Source organism: Pinus tabuliformis, chromosome 4_2 (assembly GCF_031772625.1).
Source record: "Pinus tabuliformis cultivar Carrire ecotype Pingquan chromosome 4_2, CPIR1, whole genome shotgun sequence".
Taxonomy (NCBI): domain Eukaryota; kingdom Viridiplantae; phylum Streptophyta; class Pinopsida; order Pinales; family Pinaceae; genus Pinus; species Pinus tabuliformis.
Window position 1 is genome coordinate 176,341,272 of NC_142304.1, and position 23,319 is coordinate 176,364,590.

Sequence of the window (23,319 nt, forward strand, 5' to 3'; positions counted from 1 at the left end):
GATTGTACAATGAAAATCCAAGTTACCCATAACCCAACCTAAAACAACCATTCCAAAGTTCAAAGTTTCAAACACAAATTACCCAACCATTCCAGAATCCAAACCCAAGTTACCCAACCAAATGGCAAATGCCAAAAACAATGAAAAAAACATAAACAATGTTTAAAAAAAATGAAAAAAAAAAATTGGTTTCCATAGTCATACCAAGTTACCCATACCAAATCAATGAAGAAATACAATTTTTTTTTAAAACAATGAAAAGTTGAAAACAAAAGAAAAATGGTGCCCATACCAAGTTTCCCAACCAAAAACAATGAAAAACATACAAAAACAATGTTTTTAAATAATGAAAACAAAAAAAAATTAATCCTCATACTGTTTCTATGGAGAAATCGATGGTCTCCTCTTGATTTTCTCCTCTAAGCACTTAGATTTGGCTAAATAGTAAAAACCCTCTTCTCCAAGAGCTCCTCTTCCCTTCGCGCGCGCCACTGTCCAAATGAGCAATTGAAAAACCAAAAAAAAGTTTATAAAATCGTGCTGCCTCGACCCCGCATGATTTTTTCAGTAAAAATCGCGATTTTTGAAAAAGCATGATTTTTCCAGTAAAAATCGGCAAAAAAAAAGTAGGCGGATTTTTCGTATAAAAATCGCGATTTGATCGGCAAGCTGAAAAATCGCGATTTTCACAACACTGTTCCAGACTACATAGACGCCGCCTTAGACTGTTGTGTATATTAACTAACATCCTATGAGATAGAGAATCCATCAATTTGTTGTTGAATAGCCACCAAGTTTTCTTCCTCCTCCTTCCAATTAGTCATGGCCCATTCCTTCATCAAAAGTTTAATATGTTTCAAATTAAGCTCAAATTGTGAGGTTGCAGACAGCCTCGAGCCGACTCAAAGGGTCTCCAGTTGGTCTAGATTAGCTCAGAAAAACACGCGTCTTTAATCGAGCTTGAATTCATTTTAATTGGGCTAGGAAGCTTATGAGAATGGCCTTTTATTTCAAACAAAATTAGGGCATGATTGGAGACACCACTAGAGCCCACCCATTAACGAAGAAGAGGGAATATGTGGACCATTGCCTCATCCATAAGAAACTGGTCCATTCTTTTTGCAATATGATCCATGCCCACATAAAAATTCCTCCATGTGGGCTTAATATGACCCAGAACAAGATCAGATAGTTTCTTAGATTCTATGTGATGAGAAAAAATCTGTAAGGGGATCAATTCGGGCATGAACACCCCATGATTCAACCACTCCCATAGAGAATTTCAGATCTCCATCGAGAATTAAGTTTCCCAAATCTAGAATAGACTTGCTAAAAACTTCATTCCATGAAGCCACTTGTTCCTCATTTGGACCATAGATATTGATGAAGGTGAAGATGCAATCCAACTCTACATAGAAACCAACCATACTAAGTCTAGAGGAGATACTCCAGGCATTATTATATTGGATTTTCCATGTATCCCACCCTAAGGCAAGGTCTCCCAATTGGTCGCGAAAATCCAAGGAAAAAATTTCTAGGTAGGAAGGATGGATTCTAAGAAATTTGTGATGGACTCCCCAGCCCAAAGAGTTTCTTAAAGAAAAATTACATTAGGATGTTCCACCTGAATCAACCTCCGAAAAGCAAGTTTTTTAGGATTACTTGCCAAGCCCCTAGAATTAAAGGAGAGTACTTTCATTTTGGCACCCCACGAAGGGCTTATATTGCTCTAATTGCCTCGTCAATAAATGATTGACTGCCTACAACTATCACCTCGCGTGCCTTTTCTTTTGCCTGAGAAATATGGGACTCCTCCCCCTACCCTTCGTAGGGAGCCCAGAGACAACGACTTTGTCCCAACCCACCCGAAAAACCCTCAGACATAGAGAGAATAAGCCTCGACCTAAGGTTATATAAAACGTCACACCCATCAAAAATTCCGTAAAAACCCGAGGAAACCGATGCTATTGGAGATGAGTAGCCCACAAACCCAAGAGGAATGGGACAAGAGGCTTTAACAAGGGATAAAGGAGTGAATGACTTTTGAGAAACCATAGCATCCATACCCATAGAGGAAAATCCCTATCCTTTCCAAGTTCAGAAAATGTATTAACAAGCAAAGAGATAGGAGATAGGGGATAGAAGAACCAGGAGTTGAAGTATGCATCCCCGACTCAAAATCCATAGACATTGGAGCTGAGGCTGATTTTGTCAGGCAGGAGACCGTAGGAGATGTGAACATGGAGCTAGTCATGACAGGGCCCCTGAAATTAGGATGCCAAACCATCTTCAGAGAGAAAACCCCCTTAGTTACCCAAAGTTGCACTTGCAACCTTTTGCTTTTTTATGGCTTGTTTCGAACATGATGGTTTTTTGAAAGGAAGTTGCAATTTTGAACCAAGTGGCCATACTTGTGGTGCAACCGACAAGGAAAAGGAAACACTTCGTAATTGAGAACTTGTATTCTGATACATCTCTTGCTAGTTTCATCGTTTCATGACTAAGATCCTAGCTACAAATAAGTCCTTCAACTCCGTAAAAGAATAATCTGCCTCGAGAAAGCAACCCTGACTATTCCCCAAGTTTTTGCAAAGCTTTGGGGGTTCTACATATGGGTTGGCGGATCGGGAAAATGCAACCACACAGGAACAACATCTAGCCTCTCCCTACTAGCATTGAATGTCTGTGACCAGAATTTGAAAATAATAGGAGTTGAGTCAATGGACCAAACTTCTTTTGCCACGAAATTTGCAACTTCATGTAATTTGAAAGTGAGTTGGAATCAACCCTTTGCAAACAGAAGAATATTTGAACCCTTTGAAACCCTCGAAAAAACCTTCTAGTCGCGCCACTCAACAAGGGTTTCCATACAAAACTTCCGGCCCCGAGCTCGACCTGCTAGCGATTTCTCATCGCAACCCTGACTATTCCCCAAGTTTCTGCAAAGCTTTGGGGGTTCTACATATGGGTTGGCAGATCAGGAAAATGCAACCACACAGGAACAACATCTAGCCTCTCCCTACTAGCATTGAATGTCTGTGACCAGAATTTGAAAATAATAGGAGTTGAGTCAATGGACCAAACTTCTTTTGCCACGAAATTTGCAACTTCATGTAATTTGAAAGTGAGTTGGAATCAACCCTTTGCAAACAGAAGAATATTTGAACCCTTTGAAAACCTCGAAAAAACCTTCTAGTCGCGCCACTCAACAAGGGTTTCCATACAAAACTTCCGGCCCCGAGCTCGACCTGCTAGCGATTTCTCATCTAAGTGCATCGCCTGAGACATCTCCACGTTGTCCCCCGGGCATAAAGTATATGGAGTTGGAAGTTTGTCACTCTTTAATATCTTGTGTTTCTTTTTCTTATTTAGTGGGTTTCCCCTTTCATCGAAATCCAGGGGACTAGGGTTTTCCAACTCCACCTCCGAAGTGGACGGCTCGAAGCATCATCAACTGGATCTGGGCGCTCATGAAACTCTGGGAATTGAGGAAGAATGACATGCACAAATGGAAGAGGCACAACTTTTATGAGCGAATTCGAGTATGCCTCTAACACCTTCGAGAAACCACCATCGGAGGAAGAAACTAGAAATGACAAAACCCCACCACTAACAGATGGAAAAGGCAAACCCACATCTAGAAATCCCATTGAAAAGGACCCAAAATATCCTAACAGCCCAATGCCGAAAGAGGGTGGGACCAGAGGACGAAAACCACCATCACTAATGGTATAAGTAAAAATCACAGATGGAGAGAAATTGTTACCTGTGTCACCACTGGCACAGGATCCAGATAACTAATGAAGCCCCAGAAGGCAGACGATCCTTTGACCAAGAGAAACCTTTGGAAAAGGGAATCCCCCTTTCAACATTCCCAATGAAAGAGGGAGTTAGGGATGAATTTCTAAAAAATAGAAAGTCTAAAAGTAGAAAGTCTAAAATTAGAAAGTCTCAAGATAGTAAATCACCTTCCATCAATTCTTAATCAAGTATTTTTGATAAAAATTACTTCTTATCATTAATCAATCGAATAGTTCAATCTCGACTTAATATTTTGTCATTAATATTATTATTATTCTTATGATAATATTATATTATTAAAAAGAAATTCAAGTCACTCAAACATAGCTCTCAATAATGTTTTATTGCACTTATTATTGACATGGCATATTCTCCTTACACTCCCATTAATGTTCTTATACACTCTTACACTCATTAAAGCACATCATAAAAGATTCTCTTACACTTAATAAAAGCATGTCATAAAAGATTCCTCTTACGCACTCTTCAATGCATATGTTACACTCTCTCTTAAAAACATAAGTTACAAAGGCATGCGTATCTCCTTAATGGCATGAGTTAAATTTTCTAAATGGGCATACATTACTCTCCCTTTTTGCATGTGAGTTATTGCTTTATGGCATGGATTTGTTGCTCCTATATTTATGTGACTCATTCTTTCTCCCCTCACTACTTGTGCATTGTGAAAGAAGAATTCGAACTTGAGAGAGAGTTGGAGGAGTTGAAGATCATGAGAGAGAGACTTGGAGTAAGAGCAAAACTTGGTAAGCCAAGGTTGATTCGGTGCTTCAATGTTTTAGTATTGATTCAGTTGAAGGGAAGATTGATTCAGTGTGTGCATCATCTGCTACTGATACCAATGATCTTCATGCTACAACTCACTGTTGATAATATCGGCGATATATCATCGAATATCGGAAATATCGCGATATTTTCGGCGAGCCGATATATCGCCCTGAAAATATCGCGATAAATATCACGCGATTTCTGAAATATCGGCGATATTTTCGAAAATATCGCGCGACGATCTAAATTATTGCCGGGCGTGTTTTTCCGCGGCTATAAAAAACGAAAATTGGTTTTTTTTTCTTCATTCTGTTTCTGAGTGTTGGAGAAGAAAGGGAAAGAGTTTTGTGGTGCTTGTCAAGGAGGGTTTGAAGATCAAACGACGATTATCACCACCAATTAAGATTTTTTTGTGGATCAAAGATTGAAGAGTAGTGAGACAAACTTCATTTCTTCCATTAGCAGGTATGTTCTTAAAAACCCCTATGTTAATGATTTTTTCATAGATTTAGGGTTATGCTTGCTTGCCTCTTTGCCTACCAACATTTTGTTTCTTTGTTTTTTTCCATTTGCTATGATTTTCATGCCCATGAACCAATGCAAGGGTTTTCTCCATATTTGGACAGCAAGCTTCATTTTTTTTTTTCAACTTTCTTATGCACCCTCTTATTGCCATTTTTCATTCACATTGCAAAATGCAAATAATGTAGTAATTTTTTTTGAATGAGGTTGTTATTACTTATTATTTTTTCATTTTGTGTTGGGGGGTTTAATGCCAATTTTTTGTTTTTTTTGTGCCTTAGGTTTGAATTAGTTCACTAAAAATGTCAGATATGCCAAAAGCCTTGGACCCATTTTGGGAGTATGGGGAGGCTGTTGGTGGGGCAAATCAGGCATATATATCATGCAACTTGTGTGGGACCAAGATGTCAGGAGGGATTACACGATTGAAATACCATCTGGCTAAACTCTCTGCATATGATGCCTTGTATGGTTTCTAGTGCAGAGATTATACAAAAAGCTCGTGAAGCAATTGCTGAACAAGACAGAAAGAAAGCTGCTAGGGAGAGGCCAATGGTCTCAGATAGATAGCTGCTAGTTTTATTTGTTTTGCAACTTTTGCTACATATAAGTTTATAACTCATGATGATGAAATTCTTTTAAAGTTTTATATATGTGATGTTGTTTTGTTTGAGTCCTTGATTGGACAATTATCACTATCAGGGATCAGCAGGATATGTGATGTTATTTTGTTTGAGTCCTTGATTGGACAATTATCAATTTATCACTATCAAGGATCAGTAAGATATGTGATGTTATTTTGTTTGAGTCCTTGATTGGACAATTATCAGGGATCAACAAGATTTTGTATCGCCTTTGAAGTTTGATGTATCATTTCTATTTGACATCATATATATCAATGCCTTCTTCATATTTATGTGCCAATGTGTTTAGTTCATGTTGCTATTGCTTTATATGTTTAGAAATCTGAAAGAAATGAATATATTATGCATTTTTTATGCTTGCCGATATTTGCCGATATTTTGCCAATATTTTCGCCGATATTGCCGATAAGATATTTTCCGGACCCTCACCGATATTTTCCCGATACCGATATTATCAACACTGCTACAACTTGTTCAGATTTCGGTGAAATTACACATTCTCTTGATCACTTATTGTACTTTGTATCTCTGCTAAACATTTGATTTCTAATAGAAGAAACATCTGGTTGGGTTTTCCCCTTGTGGGTTTTTCCGTGGTCATTGGACCTAAATTCCATGTCTCATTTTGTTCTTGGCTATCTTCTATTGTGCATTTGATTTATATTCTATCTACAATTGCTTATCTAATATTACAACATAAAGAAGTTTTGTAATAAGAGATTGTTACGACATAGAACATCAAAATTTCAACAAGAGTGTGTGACGAGAGGACAAAAACCACCATCACTAACAATATGAGTAAAAATCACGGGTGCGGAGAAATCACTATCTGTGTAACCACCGACATAGGATCCAGATAACTGATGAAGCCTTAGAAGGAAGATGATCCTCTAACCAATAGAAACCTCCAGAAAAGGGAATCTGCCTTTCAACATTCCCAATGAAGGTGTTGATGTTGCTGTTAGTTTTTGTAGCATCAGATGGTGTTCTAGTCTCAAATTTTGTGGATAGGCTAAAACACAAGAGATCTTCAAAACCCATAAATTGTTTCTTGAAATTCCACCTAGAGATAACTCAATTAAATTAATTGACCATCATTTAAATTTTTCCCAAGTCTAACTTAGGAAAACTGGTTAATTAATAGGAACTGATTGAGAAATGTGAGAATTCTCTAGAAACTCACATGGATCGACTTGGAGATGATCTCAACCATCGATTAAGATTTAATCTTGGCCACTGATGACTCAATTGAAGATTATAAGAGGTCAATGGGGTTGATGGAGAACATACTTGGAAAGCAAATTCCTTGGCAAAGGTCGAGTTTCGCAACTGCAGTAATTCAACAGAGAGAAGTTCGAGCCCGGAAGGGGATTCAGAGACAGTGAGGAGCAGAGTCAGTGAGTTTGTAGGAAGTTTTCCAGTTTCACAGAGTCAACTACAGGAGAGTTGAGTTTCCTCAGTGAGGCTGCATAGGGACTATGGAGAAGCTTCAGTGGCAGAGTTCAATTTGGCCAGACATAGGGTCGATTAAGTTGCTAGAAGCCGTGAGAATTTCCAGAGGGGCTAGCGAGTCATTCTCTGTGGCTGAGTTGGGCAGATAGATTGATCAGAGTAGCTTCCAAGCAGAGCATTCAAGGGCCTGTGCAAGGGTGATGCATAGGCTGATGCAAGGGCTTTCATGCGGTCTGTTTGTGGCAGTTATGGAGTTGGATCAATGTTTGGTGAGGGAAAAATCGTCTTACTAATTTTTGTGGCTAGTTTATCTTGTAGAGGATTGCTAGTTTTGGGCATCCAGTTGTACTCAGAATTTCACTGCTGCATAATATTAAAAAACCCTCAACTGCTGCATCGGTTTTCCCACATTGGGTTTTTTAGGGGACAATTGTCCAAAAATAATTGTATCATTTTTATGTATGTGTGCTAGCATTTTCTCAGTTTCCAACATTTTATTTTCTGTAGTATTTTTATGCTGAAAAATTGCAGTGCGATTTATTCGATATTTGTTGTAGCAAATAAACTGCATAATTAATTTATAGTTTGAAGAATAAATTTCCAGTGGCTGCAATTAGACTTGTAAATTTTCACATGGTAACAGAGCATAGTTGATAGACAAGAGGCTTAGAGACGAAGAGGTAGAATTTCGTGGCTTAGGGGGAGCAACAACATGAATTTCCCAAAGGCTGCACAATGCCTAGCAAAGCAGTGTGAATTGCTGAATAGGGGGTCAAATTTCTAGTTGAAGAGTGCAGGAAGGGTTGACTTGTTCGGGAAGTGATTCCAATGGGCAATAGGTGAGCAACTCAGTTTTTTCACATAGTAGATTTCTTGTCTGGGCGCAAAAGGGTTTTGTAGCAGAATCAACGTCGGGTGGAAGAGAAACTGCACACATAGAGGGAGTTTCTGTTAGAGGGTTTCTAGTTTCAGAAATCCAAAATTTCTAGTTGTAGTGGGCAAGTAGCAACAAACACATTTTCTCATTCCAGGAAGGAGTGCGAGTAGCTGTGCTAGCAGCTGAGCAGGTGGAAGTGGGAGATTTCTGTCCCAGGTAGAATTTTTGTAGATATGGCTTCAACAAGACTCCGAGATCAGGACATATTAGAGGGAGCATCAAATTATTGTATCTAGAAGGCCAGGATGACTTTCCTGCTAGATGAATATGGTTTGAAGACATATGCAAAAAGAGTAGTAGTTGTACCCACATATGCTTATTAGCTAGCGAATTACAATAAGGAGATGTCAAAGGCGAAGTGGTTGATTTTTGATGGAGTTCGAAATCATATATTCTCACACATTGCGGCCAAGAATACGACCAAGGAAATGTGGGATGCTGTTGGCTCACTATATCAGAACCCTTTCGAGTAGCAGAAGATGTTCCTGAAGGAAAAGTTGAGGAACGTTCGAATGAAAAAGGGTGAAGGCATCAACCCCTATCTCACCAGGATTCAGGATATCCGAGATGAGCTTGCAGCTATAGGGGAGTCGCCTCAAGCTACACAACTTGTGCGTTTGGCCCTCAACAATGTCATTAAGGAATGGGAGACCTTTGTCCAGGGCATTCTAGGACGAGATCAGTTGTTTGGGGTACTGGATGTGGGCAAATCTCACATAAGAGGAGATGAGGCGAGCTCTAGTAAAGAGCTCCATCAACGATAGTATCTACAAAGGATCGAAGGGTGTGAAGGAGGAAGAAAATGTGGCTTTTGCATCGTAAGTGAAAGCAAAAGGTCTCAGCCATGGACAAGGCTCATAGGGAGAGAAGAAGAAGAAGAAGGATTTGTTGAAGGTCAAGTATTTCAGGTGTGGTGAGTTTGGACACTATAGTATTCAGTGTCCTCAAAGTAAGAAGGACAAGAAGGAGAAGCAGGAGCAAGCAAGAACTTCGACAGAGATCGATCAATTGTCCTTTAGGTTGGAGGAACAATTTTCTTTGTATGCAGCTATACTTCCAGGAGAGAGGTGGGGAGACATTGAGTTCTAGGCTCTAGAGTTGCGCAGAGTTGGGAAGGGTCCATGGAGTAGCAACAATTACAGTTTACTCCTCACATGGATCATAACCCTTGCTACGGGGGCCCACAATATCAATAGCAAGAGGATCAATGTCAACTGGTGTATTCAGTTCCACAGTGATAGTTGCAGTCAAATGTTGAGGAGCGTAGAGAAATGTTGATAGCAGTGTAGGAGGCACTGTGCAGAATCAACAACAACGCAAATTTCTCAGTGGATAGTGTAGAGGTTAGTAGTAGTTATAGACTCAGGAGACAGTTGCAGCACAAAGAAATAATTGATTTAGTGTTTTGGATACTTCTCAGTTGCAGTAATTGCATCAACAACAACAACATTGAGAGGAAGTGTTAGATGGGTTGCAGTATAGATGTATAGTTGGCAGCAGTACAGGTTGTACAGTATAGTGTCAGCATCAACACAGATGCAACATGGTTTAGCTATAGTTATTGGCAGATGAATTAGAGTTATCGCGGTGATTGATGGACAGTGGCAGACACCTACAGTTGTATAACATCAGTAGTGTGTATGGGAGGATGATGCTGAGATAGGGTGTTGTAGCAGTGCACCACCAGAGAACACCTTCCTCGCTAAGATGGATTGTTAGTTTTTGTAGCATCAAATGGTGTTCTAGTCTCAAACTTTGTGGAGAGGCTAAAACATAGGAGATCTTGAAAACCCAGAAATCGTTTCTGGAAATTCCACCTAGAGATAACTCAATTAAATTAATTGACCATCATTTAAATTTTTCTTAAGCCTAACTTAGGAAAACTGGTTGATTAATAGGAATTAATTGAGAAAGGTGAGAATTCTCTACAAACTCACTTCGATTGACTTGGAGAAGATCTTAGCCATCGATTACGATTTAATCTTGGCCGTTGAAGACTCAACTGGAGATTAAGATTTAATCTTGGGGGGTTGAAGACTAAACTGGAGATTATAAGAGGAGGTCGATGGGGTTGATGGAGAACATACTTGGAGAGCGAATTCCTTGGCAGAGGTTGATTTTCGTAGCTACAATGATTCAGCAGAGAGAAGTTTGAGCCAAAGAGGGGACGCAGAGTCAGTGAGGGCCAGAGTCAGTGAGTCTGGAGGTAGTTTTCCAGTTCTAGAGAGTCAGCTACAGGAGCGTTGAGTTTCGTTAGTGAGGTTGTGCAGGGACTGCGCAAAAGCTTCAAAGGCAAAGTTCGATTTGGCTAGACAGAGGGTCGATTCAGTTGCTAGAGGTTGGGAAAAATTTTGGAGGGGCTAGAGAGTCATTCTCAGTGGCTAAGTTGGGAAAACGGCTTGATCAGAGCAACTTCCAGGCAGAGCGTTCAAGGGCATGCACAGGGTTGACGCAGAGGCTGATGCAAGGGCTTTCGTGTGGCTTGTTTGTGGCAGTCGTGGAGCTGGATATGTTGCACGAAACTTCTAAGAACCCAACATTTCGGGCCGTACTTGTACCCAAAACTCTGAAACTTGGCCGAAACTAGGTCGAAACTCGACCATCATGTAATCATCTACGAGAGTTAATATAGGCTTGTTTTTCCTTGTAAATTGTCATCTATGGGTCTTATTCCCTTTTTTCTTGCAAGATAATGTGTTATTTAGTATATATATATATATATATATATATATATATGACATTTCAGCTGACTTTTCGACCGATGTTTCCATTTTTGAGAGGTGACGTTTCGGTCGACGTTTCCATTTCCGTTTCGGAAACTTTGAAATGTTTCGACATTTCGTGCAACTTAGGGAGCTGGATTAGTGTCGGGGTGGCAAAAATTGCCTCACTAATTTTTGTGGTCAGTTTATCTTGTAGAGGATTGCTAGTTTTGGGCATCCAATTGTGCTTAGAATTTCACCGCTGCATAATAATAAAAAACCCTCAACTGCTGCACTGGTTTTCCCACATTGGGTTTTTCTTGGGACAATTGTTCAAAAATAATTGTTATTGGTGGCTGATGCAGGGGCTTTTGTGTGGCTTGTTTGTGCCAGTTGTGGAGTTGGATGAGTGTCAGGTGAGGCAAAAATTGTCTCACTAATTTTTGTGCCTAGGATTGCCAGTTTTGGGCATCTAGTTGTACTCAAAATTTCACTGCTGCATGACAAAAAACATCCCTCAGCTGCTGCACTGATTTTCCCACATTGGGTTTTTCCAAGGACAATTGTTCAAAAACAGTTGTCTCATTTTTATGCGTGTGCTAGCATTCTTTTAGTTTCCAACATTTGATTTTCCACAGTATTTTTATGGTGAAAAACTACAGTGTGATTTATTCAATATTTGTTGTAGCAAATAAACAACATAATTAATTTATAGTTAGAAGAATAAATTTATAGTTGTTGCAATTAGACTTGTAAATTTGCACAGCCCTCCTCATAGAGACCATAATCACCATAGCGGACAAAAGTAGGCCCATGGAATGGGGTCACCAAGTCATAATTCATCATAGCTTGGTCAGCCTTGTTCCCCACTCAAACCGTGCTAGAGTAGCACACCTCCAAACCCCCGTGAGTAAAGCTGAGTGTTGACAAAAGAAATCCCCAACAAAGTAGGGAGATGGTAGTGGACCAGTTTAAACCTTTACTTTCCTGAGAGCAAACACCATTGCAAGAAGAAGGAAAGAAACTTATGATAGAGTATCAGTCTCTTCGCCCTACACTATTGGAAAATGTAAGTAGGTTAGGTTCTCATAATGATCTTTGTACTTATATCATTGTATATTTTATGTAAAAGAAAAAGAAAAGAAAATAATTATTTTTTATTATTGTTATTTTATTAGATAAACATGTTCTTCATGCTTCTAGGATTTGTTGAGTCAAAGTCCTATTTGGACTTCTTGTAAAGTAAAAGAGAAAATATTTTTTAATATCTAATTTGGGTAAAAAACCCCTTTAGATGCCAAGTTGGTCTACTTGTCAAGTCGGCCCTGTCCCAAAGGACATGTCTATTCAAACCCCTTTGGACAATATAAATAAAAGGGGAGTTGAGCTCATTTGGAGACAAGCAATTCACATGAGTTGGTCTGAAATATCACAGAGAAGAATAACGAAGAATAGGAGGGCCAAAGTCTGAAAGAAAGGGTTTCTTCTTGAGCTTGAGTTTGTGGAAATTCTGCCTTGGTACATCTCTTGTTGCTGGTCTCTTGCTGATGGAATTGCTTGGCATCTAGAGGGCTGGAATTTTTCTGTAGTCATGGGTCTTGGATATCTCACTTCCATTTGATTCTATAAGAGAGTTTTTTTTTGGGTTTTCCCCTTGGAGGAGTTTTTCCTTTGACTTGGAGCCTATGTCTTGTTTTCACTGTTTTCTTGTGATCTTCATATTTATGTTATGGTAATTGTTTGATGAAAGAAACTTAATAAAAATTAATAAGAAGACAACAAAATTTCACAAGCAATTATCATGAAACGAGAAATATTTCCTAATCTACTGACCTATCGATTTATCAACATACTCCTCTTAGAGACTAGGCGAGGGCTTGCCGCCCTCGAACATAGAAACCCTAGTCTTCATCCATAGTTCAACATTCACCTCTGTCTTCATCGCCCTTGTGCCAACAATCCATCTCTTCCAAACTTTTCAACCCTAACACTATCCGTTCCCCTGTTATGAACATATGTGCCAAAAAATATAAATAATAATGATAAATAATGGTTAATAAGTATAGTTAATTAAGGAAGGGCATGACTCCTTACAAAAAGGGCATTCCCGCCTAGCTATATATACGAGGTCATCATTGTATTCATCATATCACTTTTGTGCTCAAAACTTTTTGTATGTAAATATTATTTATGCTATGATGAATATTCCCATATTCTAGATATTTTGGATATATTTGTGTGTGAACGAAATCTGTTTGTCACATCACATATTTTGGCCAAAACTTAGTGGACTTTTAGGGTCCCATCACCACATCCCTTGACTTTTTGGGGCAATATAGATGCCCCTTCTATTGTAGATTTATCATTAGGTTAAAAGTGGTTGAGAAGTTTGTATGGTCGAGTCAATGGAGCCTCTTTGGATGACACTGTTTAAGGTTAGTTGCAACCATGTAACTATTTATACAGTATATAATGGTACTAGTTTGGTTCTAGGTTACAGAAATGATATTAATATTCCATGAGGCTCACCTAGTTCTGAGGTGTGCACAATTTGCTTTACTTTGTATTGTCTTTATTGATGGAGATACCAATTGGAGTTTGCTTTGAATGATTTGATGGGGAATTCTGGTTGTCACATCACATGTTTTCGTTAAAACTTAGTGGACTTTTAGGGTCCCATCACCACATCCCTTGACTTTTTGGGGCAATATAGATGTCCCTTCTATTGTAGATTTATGATTAGGTTAAAAAGTGGTTGAGTTGTTTGTATGGTTGAGTCGATGGAGCCTCTTTGGATGACACTGTATAAGGTTAGTTGCAAGCATTTAACTATTTATACAGTATATAATGGTACTAGTTTGCTTCTAGGTTACAGAATTGATATTAATATTCCGTGAGGCTCACCTAGTCCTGAGGTGTGCACAATTTGCTTTACTTTGTATTGTCTTTATTGATGGAGATACCAATTGGAGTTTGCTTTGAATGATTTAATGGGGAGGAGTTTAGAGTGTGTGTAGAGTTAGGCGTGATCATTGGAACATAACCAAGAGTCTAATTATGAATCATGTGATAAGCTTTTGATGGTTTGTCATAGACATAGAATGCAATGTTTGATGAGTGTTCTGGTTATTACATTTGGAAATCTCAACCTTGATTTGACTCTAATCTCAATGTCTGACCCTCTAAGACTTGAAATTTGTAATTGTATAATTGGGGTTCGCAGTTTGATTCATTGTAGTATGTATATATATAGTGTTGCCATCCCCAACCCAACGTCCCTTGAAAAATATGGGGTTGTGTTCTAGACATTTGTCCTCACCATTCCCTCATTCGAGAAAATTGTGCAGCATAGATTTATATACAACTTAAGAGCAGGGCCCTTTCCCCAACTGGGGTAATGAGCCTACATGTACAAGGTTGGCCTTAGCCAAATCCTAAAATATGGGAATGATTACGATATAAGATTGGTCATGGCCCATGAAGCTTACAGTGTTTTCAACACCTATCTTAGAGTCCTCAGCTCTGAACTAAGTAGGAAATTTGGATGCTTGTAATGTTAAGATACTTCTTTCCTCTTACTCTTTAGGTGATAGAGACTTGTAAAATCAGCCTATGTTACTCCATAATAGCTGGTCATATAAACTATCTAGGTAAATACTACTAGGCTACTTCCAGTGTGTTGCTATTTCAATTTAACTTTACTTGTATTGCTCTGCCCTATAATTTTACTGTCCATCAAGATCATGATTTAGAGGATTTTCTTTTGCTTACATTGTATGCTATTCTGATTATTTGTTTTTATTCTTCTGATTTTTTTTTTTTTTAATTTAACTATCATACTTGTTTTCCTTTTTTGAATCAGACCAAGCCAGTTGCAGACTGTGGAGAAAGCATTTGTATTAACAAAGGCAGACAAGGACTTATTGCAGAAACCTGGTTATGATCTTCAGGTTGATTGTGTGTAATGTTGCATGTCTTGTAACTCAAGAAATGTATAAGAAAAGGGAAATTTAGACCATCCCATATATTTGAATCACTAGGTTGTCTTTTTTTATTAAATTACTTTTCTACCTTTCTTGATTAGATGTTCAAGGCCTCTTTGGATATATGTATCATATAAGTATTTTAGGATGAATGTTCATTTTGAATATGTATGGAACTCATATGTGCACAATTAGACAAAAATGCAAACACTAACTTACACACAAGAATGAAGAATGCAATTACAAAAAATGATTGCCGCAACTACATGTTGTATACTATATTCCATTATATACACAGGTACAAAATTCTGGTAGTTGGTGGAGGTGAAGAGTTTACAAAAAATGATTGCCACAACTATACATGTTGTGTGCTATATTCCGTTATATACACAGGTACAAAATTTTGGTAGTTGGTGCAGTTGAAGAGTTGAATAACATTTTTATAAAATTTACAATACAAAGTGACAAAATAAAAATACAATTTTTGGGCCAAGTGCACCAGGCTAAGTCTCATAATTTCCTCCTTCCTTAGAGGAAATTGTCGTCAATTTCTGCTAGTGATGATGACATTGCAGTGCAAATGATGACGAGGACAACCACTTGGCTTGGAAGGTTAAAGTACCTTTGCAGTCAACTATGTAAGTTGCGATTTGATGATTTCTCGTAGATCTGGTTCGAACATCAAGTGGAATATCTGAAGGTTACAGAGGCTAAAACTCAGAACTGACTGTCTGCATATGTTTAACTTGGACTTCTTACTGCAAGTGGGAAGGTTCTCACCACTAAAATTAACTTACATCCATAACCGTTATGATGTATATCAAGCTGGGGTGAAAGAGCCAGTTTGAATGTATTGGATCCCACTTGATGCATGATGACATATGGCCCATACCAAATTGATTTAAGTTTATGATGCTAGTGATTTTTAAATCTCAGTCCAAATGAAGACAAACTCTGTCACCAACCGGAGAATGTGGGGTTAGTAAATTTTGATCACATAGAGCCTTGTACTTGGCCTATGTTTGTTGCAGTATATCATGGACTCTAGTATGAATTTCGGCCATGTTCTGCACAAAGGATGAAGCATTTTCTTGCTCCTTCTGTAGGTGGGACATGATAGAGGAACAAAGAGCCACTAAAATCTCATAAGGGGTTAGAAGCTGAAAATTATAATAAATCTGGGGATACCTTCTGGAGACATGAGTTTCCCTATTATGGTTTTGCTGCAAAATACATAAGTAGTTATCCCACAGTTTGTTAACTTTGTTCTGCTTATGGTAAATGTGGAGAACATGAAGCAATATCCTGCTAACTACCTTGGTTTCTCTGTTAGTTTGAGGATCAAATGTGGTGAAAAATCTCAAGGACCACCAAAAGTGACTTTGAAATATAGAGTCTTGATTTGGCATTATCGTAAATGTCATGGCAAAATGACTCCCAATATGTCGGGAAAACAAAGCCACAACTTAAGTAGGATCAATGGATCTATTGCAGACAATGATGATTTCCATATTAGATAATCTACAAACAACAATAGAGATACAGTTGTACTTCCTCTACGTAGCATGCACACTGTTAATTTTCTAACTCCCGTAAATGATAAATTATTTCCTAGTAAAATTCATTGCTGATTTTTAATTTAGTTTTTCAGCTTGCTGAACAAAATGTACTACTGGGATTTTAATTGGTAAAATTATTTTTTAGTGGAAGCAAAATGAACAGACAAGCTCAAGCACAAATACACATACGATTTTTTGCTTTTCATTAACAAATTTCTTCCAAGCTTACAAGGGTTTTCCCAAGCTGGGAAAATCTTCCCACTCAGAAAATACAAGCTAGAACAATTATTTAGAAAGTTTTGGAGAAAATTCTGGGCACTTGTAAAATTGTATGACCCTCTGAGATCACTGAAAAATTATAGATCTAAAAATCTTTTCCTGCTGCCTGCTGTAAGGCTGTGCATGTGGACTCATTGTACAATGGGACAACTGTGCCCTGTACTTCTGCTGTACTTGCACATGTGCACTGGTACTGCCTTCTGCCGCAGTGAGAGGATCAAACAGCTCTGATACCAAATGGAATGAACAAAGTTCGTTCTTCAAGTTAAATGCTGCTCCAGAGGATTTATTTTGAAATAAAAAGAAGTTAATAAAAAAATATCAAGTATATATAAAGACGAGAAAAAAAGAGTGGAAAAATTATATATTAAAGAAAATTACACATTTATAAAAATATTATAAAAAAATAAAGCTTAAAAAAAAGCTAGAAAAAAATATTAGAATAAAAAAAAAATCTAAAAAAATAAAAAATTTACCTGACAACAATCATCCGAGAGCCGCACGACAACCTGATCATCGCTCCTTGCTCCAGTGGTCAGGTCTCGAACGCAACCGCTACAACGACAAAGGGAATTCACAGTTAAATTCAGATTTCCATTCATAATCTAAACTGCTGTGTCTAATCCCGGTCTCTCTACGTCACCTTTGTGCTGTTGTTCGAACCCAGTTGCCCTAGATTTAGCTTCTGTGACCACAATCAATGCATGCTCTCCGGCACAGGATGATCCACGGTCGCAATCAGCCAATCTCCTTGTATCATTCCCTCTGTTGTTTGATTATGGTTTTTCTTGTCGACCGAAGTGCCCGCTCTCCTCCGCTACCCCACTGCTGTGCACTGCCACTTCTGCCCCCGCGTCGTACCTTGTTACACCCCTTTCGAGCCATCAAACCATCACATTGATCTGCTGAGCTGCCATCCAAAGCAACATTTCGAGTTTACCACCGTGCCACGGGTCAAGGGTCACGTGTGCCTCTGATTCAGTGGAATCGTTCCATGGCATAGTGATAAGTTATATACATATAGTTATACGTATAATACAATTGATCGTTAATATAACCTTTTAATTATATAATATAGTCTTATAATTATATAATAAATATAGTTATTATATTAAAAAAACAAAGTATTTTGAAAAATAAATATATAAATATTTTAAAAGACTTTCAAAAGTGAAAATTGTGCCAAGGGATATTAAAAGACAAGGTCTTTGGGTTCACATAAAGTACTAGCTAAGTGACTCTAGGAAAAAAGGAATGGAATTTAAATCAGAAACAAAGGAAGGAAGATTCCCATAAATTAAATTTAATATGCCTCAGTGCTATTTAGAGTTAAAGGGTCTATTGCGGGAAAAGATGTTACTATTGCTATCTCACCAGCCGAAGATAAAAATGATATAAAACTTAAAATCGCAAACCAAGTAGTGATTTCCGAGTCAAATATAATTGAAATATTAGACTGTTATGACATCAAAAAATATGACATAACCAATTTACAATTAAACATCGGAGATTATACATTCGTATCACAATTCTCAGCGCAAACCCTGTGGAGCGATTAAGGTGACATTTTTTTGGGTTCACCCTAGATGGAAACCCTTGGTCCTTCATCCTAAATACAGAAAAAAAGTTCTGGCATTTTCTTACAAAAAGAAAAGAGTAACACTACAAGATTTTACATTGAAGCCAAATTCAGTGACATCAGAAAACATACAAGATATTCAAAAGTAATTTTTCAAGAAGGTAAAAAAGTACTACAAAATATGCAAAGAGAGGTTGACAAGATCACTGCTAACAAAAATGAAGAAGTTTCTTGGCTTAAAGACCATAGTGAAAAATTATTGACGCAAATTAAGAAGCTTAAGAAGAACAAGAAATCATTGGAAAATAAGGTACAACAGTTTATCAAGAAGGAAGCATCGAATGTAGAAGTCCAAGTTGAAGAAAAATGAATAAATACTGATCCAATGATATCACAACTCAAGGAGAAGACAAATCAGTTGAAGAAAAGACACACTTAGATGTCGCAGCTCAAACAATGAACATCCCAAGTGATGGTTTTGTACCCTACTCAACAACACCGTCACATGAAGTAAATCATAATATTGCCACACACATGATAAGGGAAAGAAAAACCAAAAGAACTCCTAATCTACATCTGAATCACAAGAACAAACATCTCAATTAATCTACGAATCTGTGTCTCGTAGAACATAAACAACAAACTTATGTTAGTGCAATCCACTCATGTGATAACAATTCATCACAAGTTTCCAGTCACCGCAAGATTCCATAGAAGATTAATTTAGGATGGTCCGGTCCTTTCTTAGTGCGACATTTTTTCTTATCAGTTAGAGGATCATATCAACTTGTATCAACGAAGATGACAATTTCGAGATGAGAAGACATTCGAAACAGAAAAAGAGGTCAAGCCTTTTCATTAGCAAGCTTTGAGGACAAAGCTTTTTGAAGAAGAAGGCAATGTTACGAATAAAATATGTATAAATAATGTTGATAATTGTAACAATGATTAGTTAATTAGTAATTAGTACTGAAGAGGTATGTCTAAATGGGACATGACCTTCCACGGAGAAGCACCTGCTTAGGGTATATAAGCAGGCCCTCACTCTCATTTGTAACATCATTCTCATTCATACTTTTTAATATATTCTTGTATCTCAATGGAGATCTTTATATTCCAAGTTTTTTGGAGTATTTAGCTTGGAGAATGAACTTTGTTCGTTCCATTTGGTATCTCCAGAGTCCATATACTATGCCTTTGCTGAACTGAGTACCACTAAAGTGTGCTTCTTGCTAAACAAAGAAATAATCATTGTTCCAAGACTGAAGCAACATTCTGAGATGCTCTTTTTATCTACTGCACTTGTTGTCCAATTTGAGTTTGTATATCCTTGAAACCTCACTCCATCATCACCAGGATACCTTAGACCATACTCCAATGTACCTCTCAAGTACTTGAACATATGCTTCGCTGCTACCCAATGCACTTTCCTTGGCTCTACCATGAATTGGCTCATCAAAATTGATATATGGTGTAGTGTTGACCAAATACAGCAAGGACCCTATCAATTGTCTATACAATGCAAGATCAACCAATCTGAATCTGAAGTCAAGAACTTCTTCGGATTGGTGATCATAGGTGTAGCCATAGGTCTATAGGCCTCTGTAATAACCAAAGCAAAATCATGAACATGCAACAAAAAAAGAACACACATTCAGAAGCATCAGTTTACACGCAAAATTAACACGAAAAGCTGAGCCATTTTATTATTAGAGCAAAATGGAGTACAAATAGATAGGAATAGAGGAACCCAAGCTTGCTACAAGCAAGGAAAAATCCAGGTGAAAATAGTGAAGTCCAAGTGCTGTGTAAGCTCCTCTCTAAAATCTGTGCTGGTCCAAAAATTTCTTGCTGCTATTTCTGTAGGTGAAATGCTATTTGTGCCTTCTATGTAGCCCCCAAAATTCTGAAATTTTAGCTATGGGCTCCCCATGCCAACTCCATGCAAACACATAAAACTTTCAGCCAAATTCCAACTAGTCCAGCAGGCCCTAAGAAGTGTGAATATCCTAGTCTACCGACTCTGCTTTCCACAAGAAAGCCACTGCTGGTAATTAGCTGAGAAATGGCAAAATAAGTGTCCCTGAATGATAGGAAAATTCTCAAGTAGAAACTCAAACCTATCTTGGCTCCCCAAACTCCCATGAATTTTCTGTATCTCCAGCTCTGCGAAGGCCCCAGAGATGCATAATTATGCCCTCAAAATCCTCTCCAAAGCTGACCTGCAGAATGCTGCAATCCTCCGACAAAATTCCAAGAGAGAATCTCCTCAAATTCCCAGAGCTAAATTTGCACGGCAGCTTCCTCTCCCAAAGAGTGCATGTTCTTCCCCTATGCCTAGTTTGCTCAGAAATTAGGATGAATTTCCCTGCAATTTCCTTCGGAACAACTCTGTAGTGGTAAAGATGAACTCCCCTAGAGTGGCACTCGAAGTCCACTGAAGGAGGAGGTCAGATTCGTGCCCATAAAGCTCTTGTGCTAAGCAACACATGTTGAATTGGCTAAGCAGCACAAGCGAACAATGGTTGAGTTCTCAAATTGGCAAAAGATCCAAAATGAAGCTCCTTCCTTTTATTTAACGTTTGTTTCCTACTCCCTCCTTATGGCCCCCCATTTGACCTCCTTTCCCTCTAATTCAGATTTCTTCTCACGGGAGTTCGAATTGCCTTGAGGTGGCCCCCACAATCCATTAAAGATATAATCTTTAATCTTTTTAATATTTGGAGCTTCTCCCCTTTCTCACAAAATAAATTTAATGCCTCTTCGCCCACTTTCCCTACGATTGTGAAAAAAATTGTCCAACACCCACAATTGCAAAATTGTGAGACTACCTTAGAAAAATTTAGCTAGAGGGAATATTACAGCTTCCATCGTGAATCTCCTCAAGATCTCTACTTCATACTTACCCTAACCAAGGAAGATTTCACCTGACCTTTTCCATACCTCTAACCCCAAGAAATAATGCCTCTACCCAATGTCCTTCATCTCGAACTTTGTAGTCAACTCCACCTTGCATCCTCCTATGAGCCTCTCTGCACTTGTGAGAAATTGATCATCTATGTATAACACCAAGAGGACTGGACCATTTCCAACAAGTATGAAGTACAAGTTGGGATCCACCTCACTCTTTGTGAAGCACATGCTCAATAAATACCCATTAATCTTGGAGTACCACCCCCTGGGTGCCTGCTTGAGTCCATAGAAAGCTTTCTTCAATTTGCATAGAGGAGACCCCTTGCCATGTACCTCAAAGCACTAAGGCTGTTTTATATACACGTCCTCAATCACCTTGTTACCCACCAAAAGTGGGCCCCCGTAAGAGAGCTTCTTTCAAGTCATCTTCTTCAGCGGATAACCAACCACTCGTGAGAGCCACCTCATACCCAATATGATGTGCCACTTTTTTTTTGCTCCCTGCATCAGTTGTATGTTTCCTCGCCCATCTGTCAAGAGCATATGTTAGAAGGTGGGCAATCCGATCCAAAAGGTATGTTTTACGTTGTGCAATCAGGTGCTTATGCTTGTTTTTCATTGGGCATTTTGGGCATGGATTATTGGGTGATTTGAAAGAAGGAAGGGCTTTGACCGTTGTTTTATTCCCTCATCTTATGGCAGTTAATATTCAACCCTAGTCCTGTGGGATCTCCCCTATTGGCCTATGGCTTTAGGAAGGGCGCTACTTGGGAAACCTCGATTTTGGTAGCTTGGTCTTGTTTTACCATTCCACATTCTTCACTTCCCTCTGCACATTACAAGCCTTATTTCATCGTATTCCTTCTCTGGGTCCATAGGGTGCTGACACATCCCCCTCCCCTGGTCCACATATTTGGGTCGGGTCTGGAAACGTTGCCCCAGAAGTTGATGCAGCTAAAAGAAAGTTAAAAGCATATCATGGCTAGAAGCGAGAAACAAAAGAAAATGAAAGTCACAAAATGCAAAAGATTACGGAGACATTTAATAATAACATGTGGGCAAAAGCCAAACATGAGCTCTACCCCTTATCATTATGGCCATCACCTAGGCTCCTAGGGCCCATGAGTGCCCCTCACATCATTAAACGAACCCATGCATGTCCCAACCCCTGGTGGGAATAAACTGCCTCGCCTTTTAAGGGGGTAATAACTGCTAAACATCATTCACAACATGCTCTCATTTCCTAGAGCTTTGAGCAATAATACAAAGAAAAATCAAGAAAAAAACAAAAGGCAAATAAAGAGGGGTGGAAAAACCAAGGCTGGGGTAACTCATGTAACCATGATTGTGTCAGCTTTTGTAGCATTGGATGACATTCTAGTTTTAAATTTTGTGGAGAGGCTAAAACCCATGAGATCTCCAGAACCCATAAATTGTTTATGGAAATTCCACCTAGAGATAGCTCAATTAAATTATTTGATCGATAATTAAAAATGCCTAAGTCTAACTTAGGGAAATCGATTAATTAATAGGAATAAATTGAGAAAGGTGAGAATTCTCTAGAAATTGACATGTATTGACTTAGAGATGATCTCAACCATCGATAAGGATTTAATCGTGTCCGTTGGTGATGCAACTAAATATTATAAGAGGAGGTTGATGGTGTTGGAGGAGATAGACAACAGGTGCGAGTTCCTTTGCAGATTGAGCTATCCAGCTTCAGAGGTCGAGCAAAGAAAGAGAGTTCGAGCTAGAAAGGACACAGAGAGGTAGAGAAAATGATACCAGTTTTAGAGAGTTAGGAGAGGAGGCTATTTCAGATTCCAAAGGTCGGGAAGATTTCTGAGAGGGCAGGAGATACACTTCCAGAGTCGGCAACAAGCATACCGACCTAAGCAATACAAGATCTAGGCAATGCGAGTTACATGTTGCGTAGAGGCAACGCAGGAGCTTGTGCAGGGGGCTTGGATAACTAGGTTCGAGTTGTCAGATTGAACCTGGTTTGCTTGTGGAGGGGGGTAATTTCCCTTAGATATTTTTGCTAGTATTTCTCTCGGATTGGATTGCCAGTTTGGGCATCCATAGATTGTACTCAAATTTTCACTGCTGCATAGTGATAAAACCCTCAGTTGCTGCACCGATTTTGCCGCATCAGGTTTTTC

General features: G+C 38.6%; 1 protein-coding gene across 4 annotated transcripts in view; it reads left to right on the forward strand.

The window, feature by feature from the left end:
* The window catches only part of LOC149168737 (E3 SUMO-protein ligase SIZ1-like), a 415,166-nt gene that overhangs the window by 165,547 nt on the left and 226,300 nt on the right, over positions 1-23,319 (forward strand). For all 4 annotated transcript variants that reach the window (XM_089428401.1, XM_089428402.1, XM_089428403.1 and 1 more), the window contains exon 8: positions 14,707-14,794. In XM_089428401.1, the coding sequence (XP_089284527.1) occupies positions 14,707-14,794 (88 nt within the window). The remainder of the gene's footprint in view (positions 1-14,706; positions 14,795-23,319) is intronic.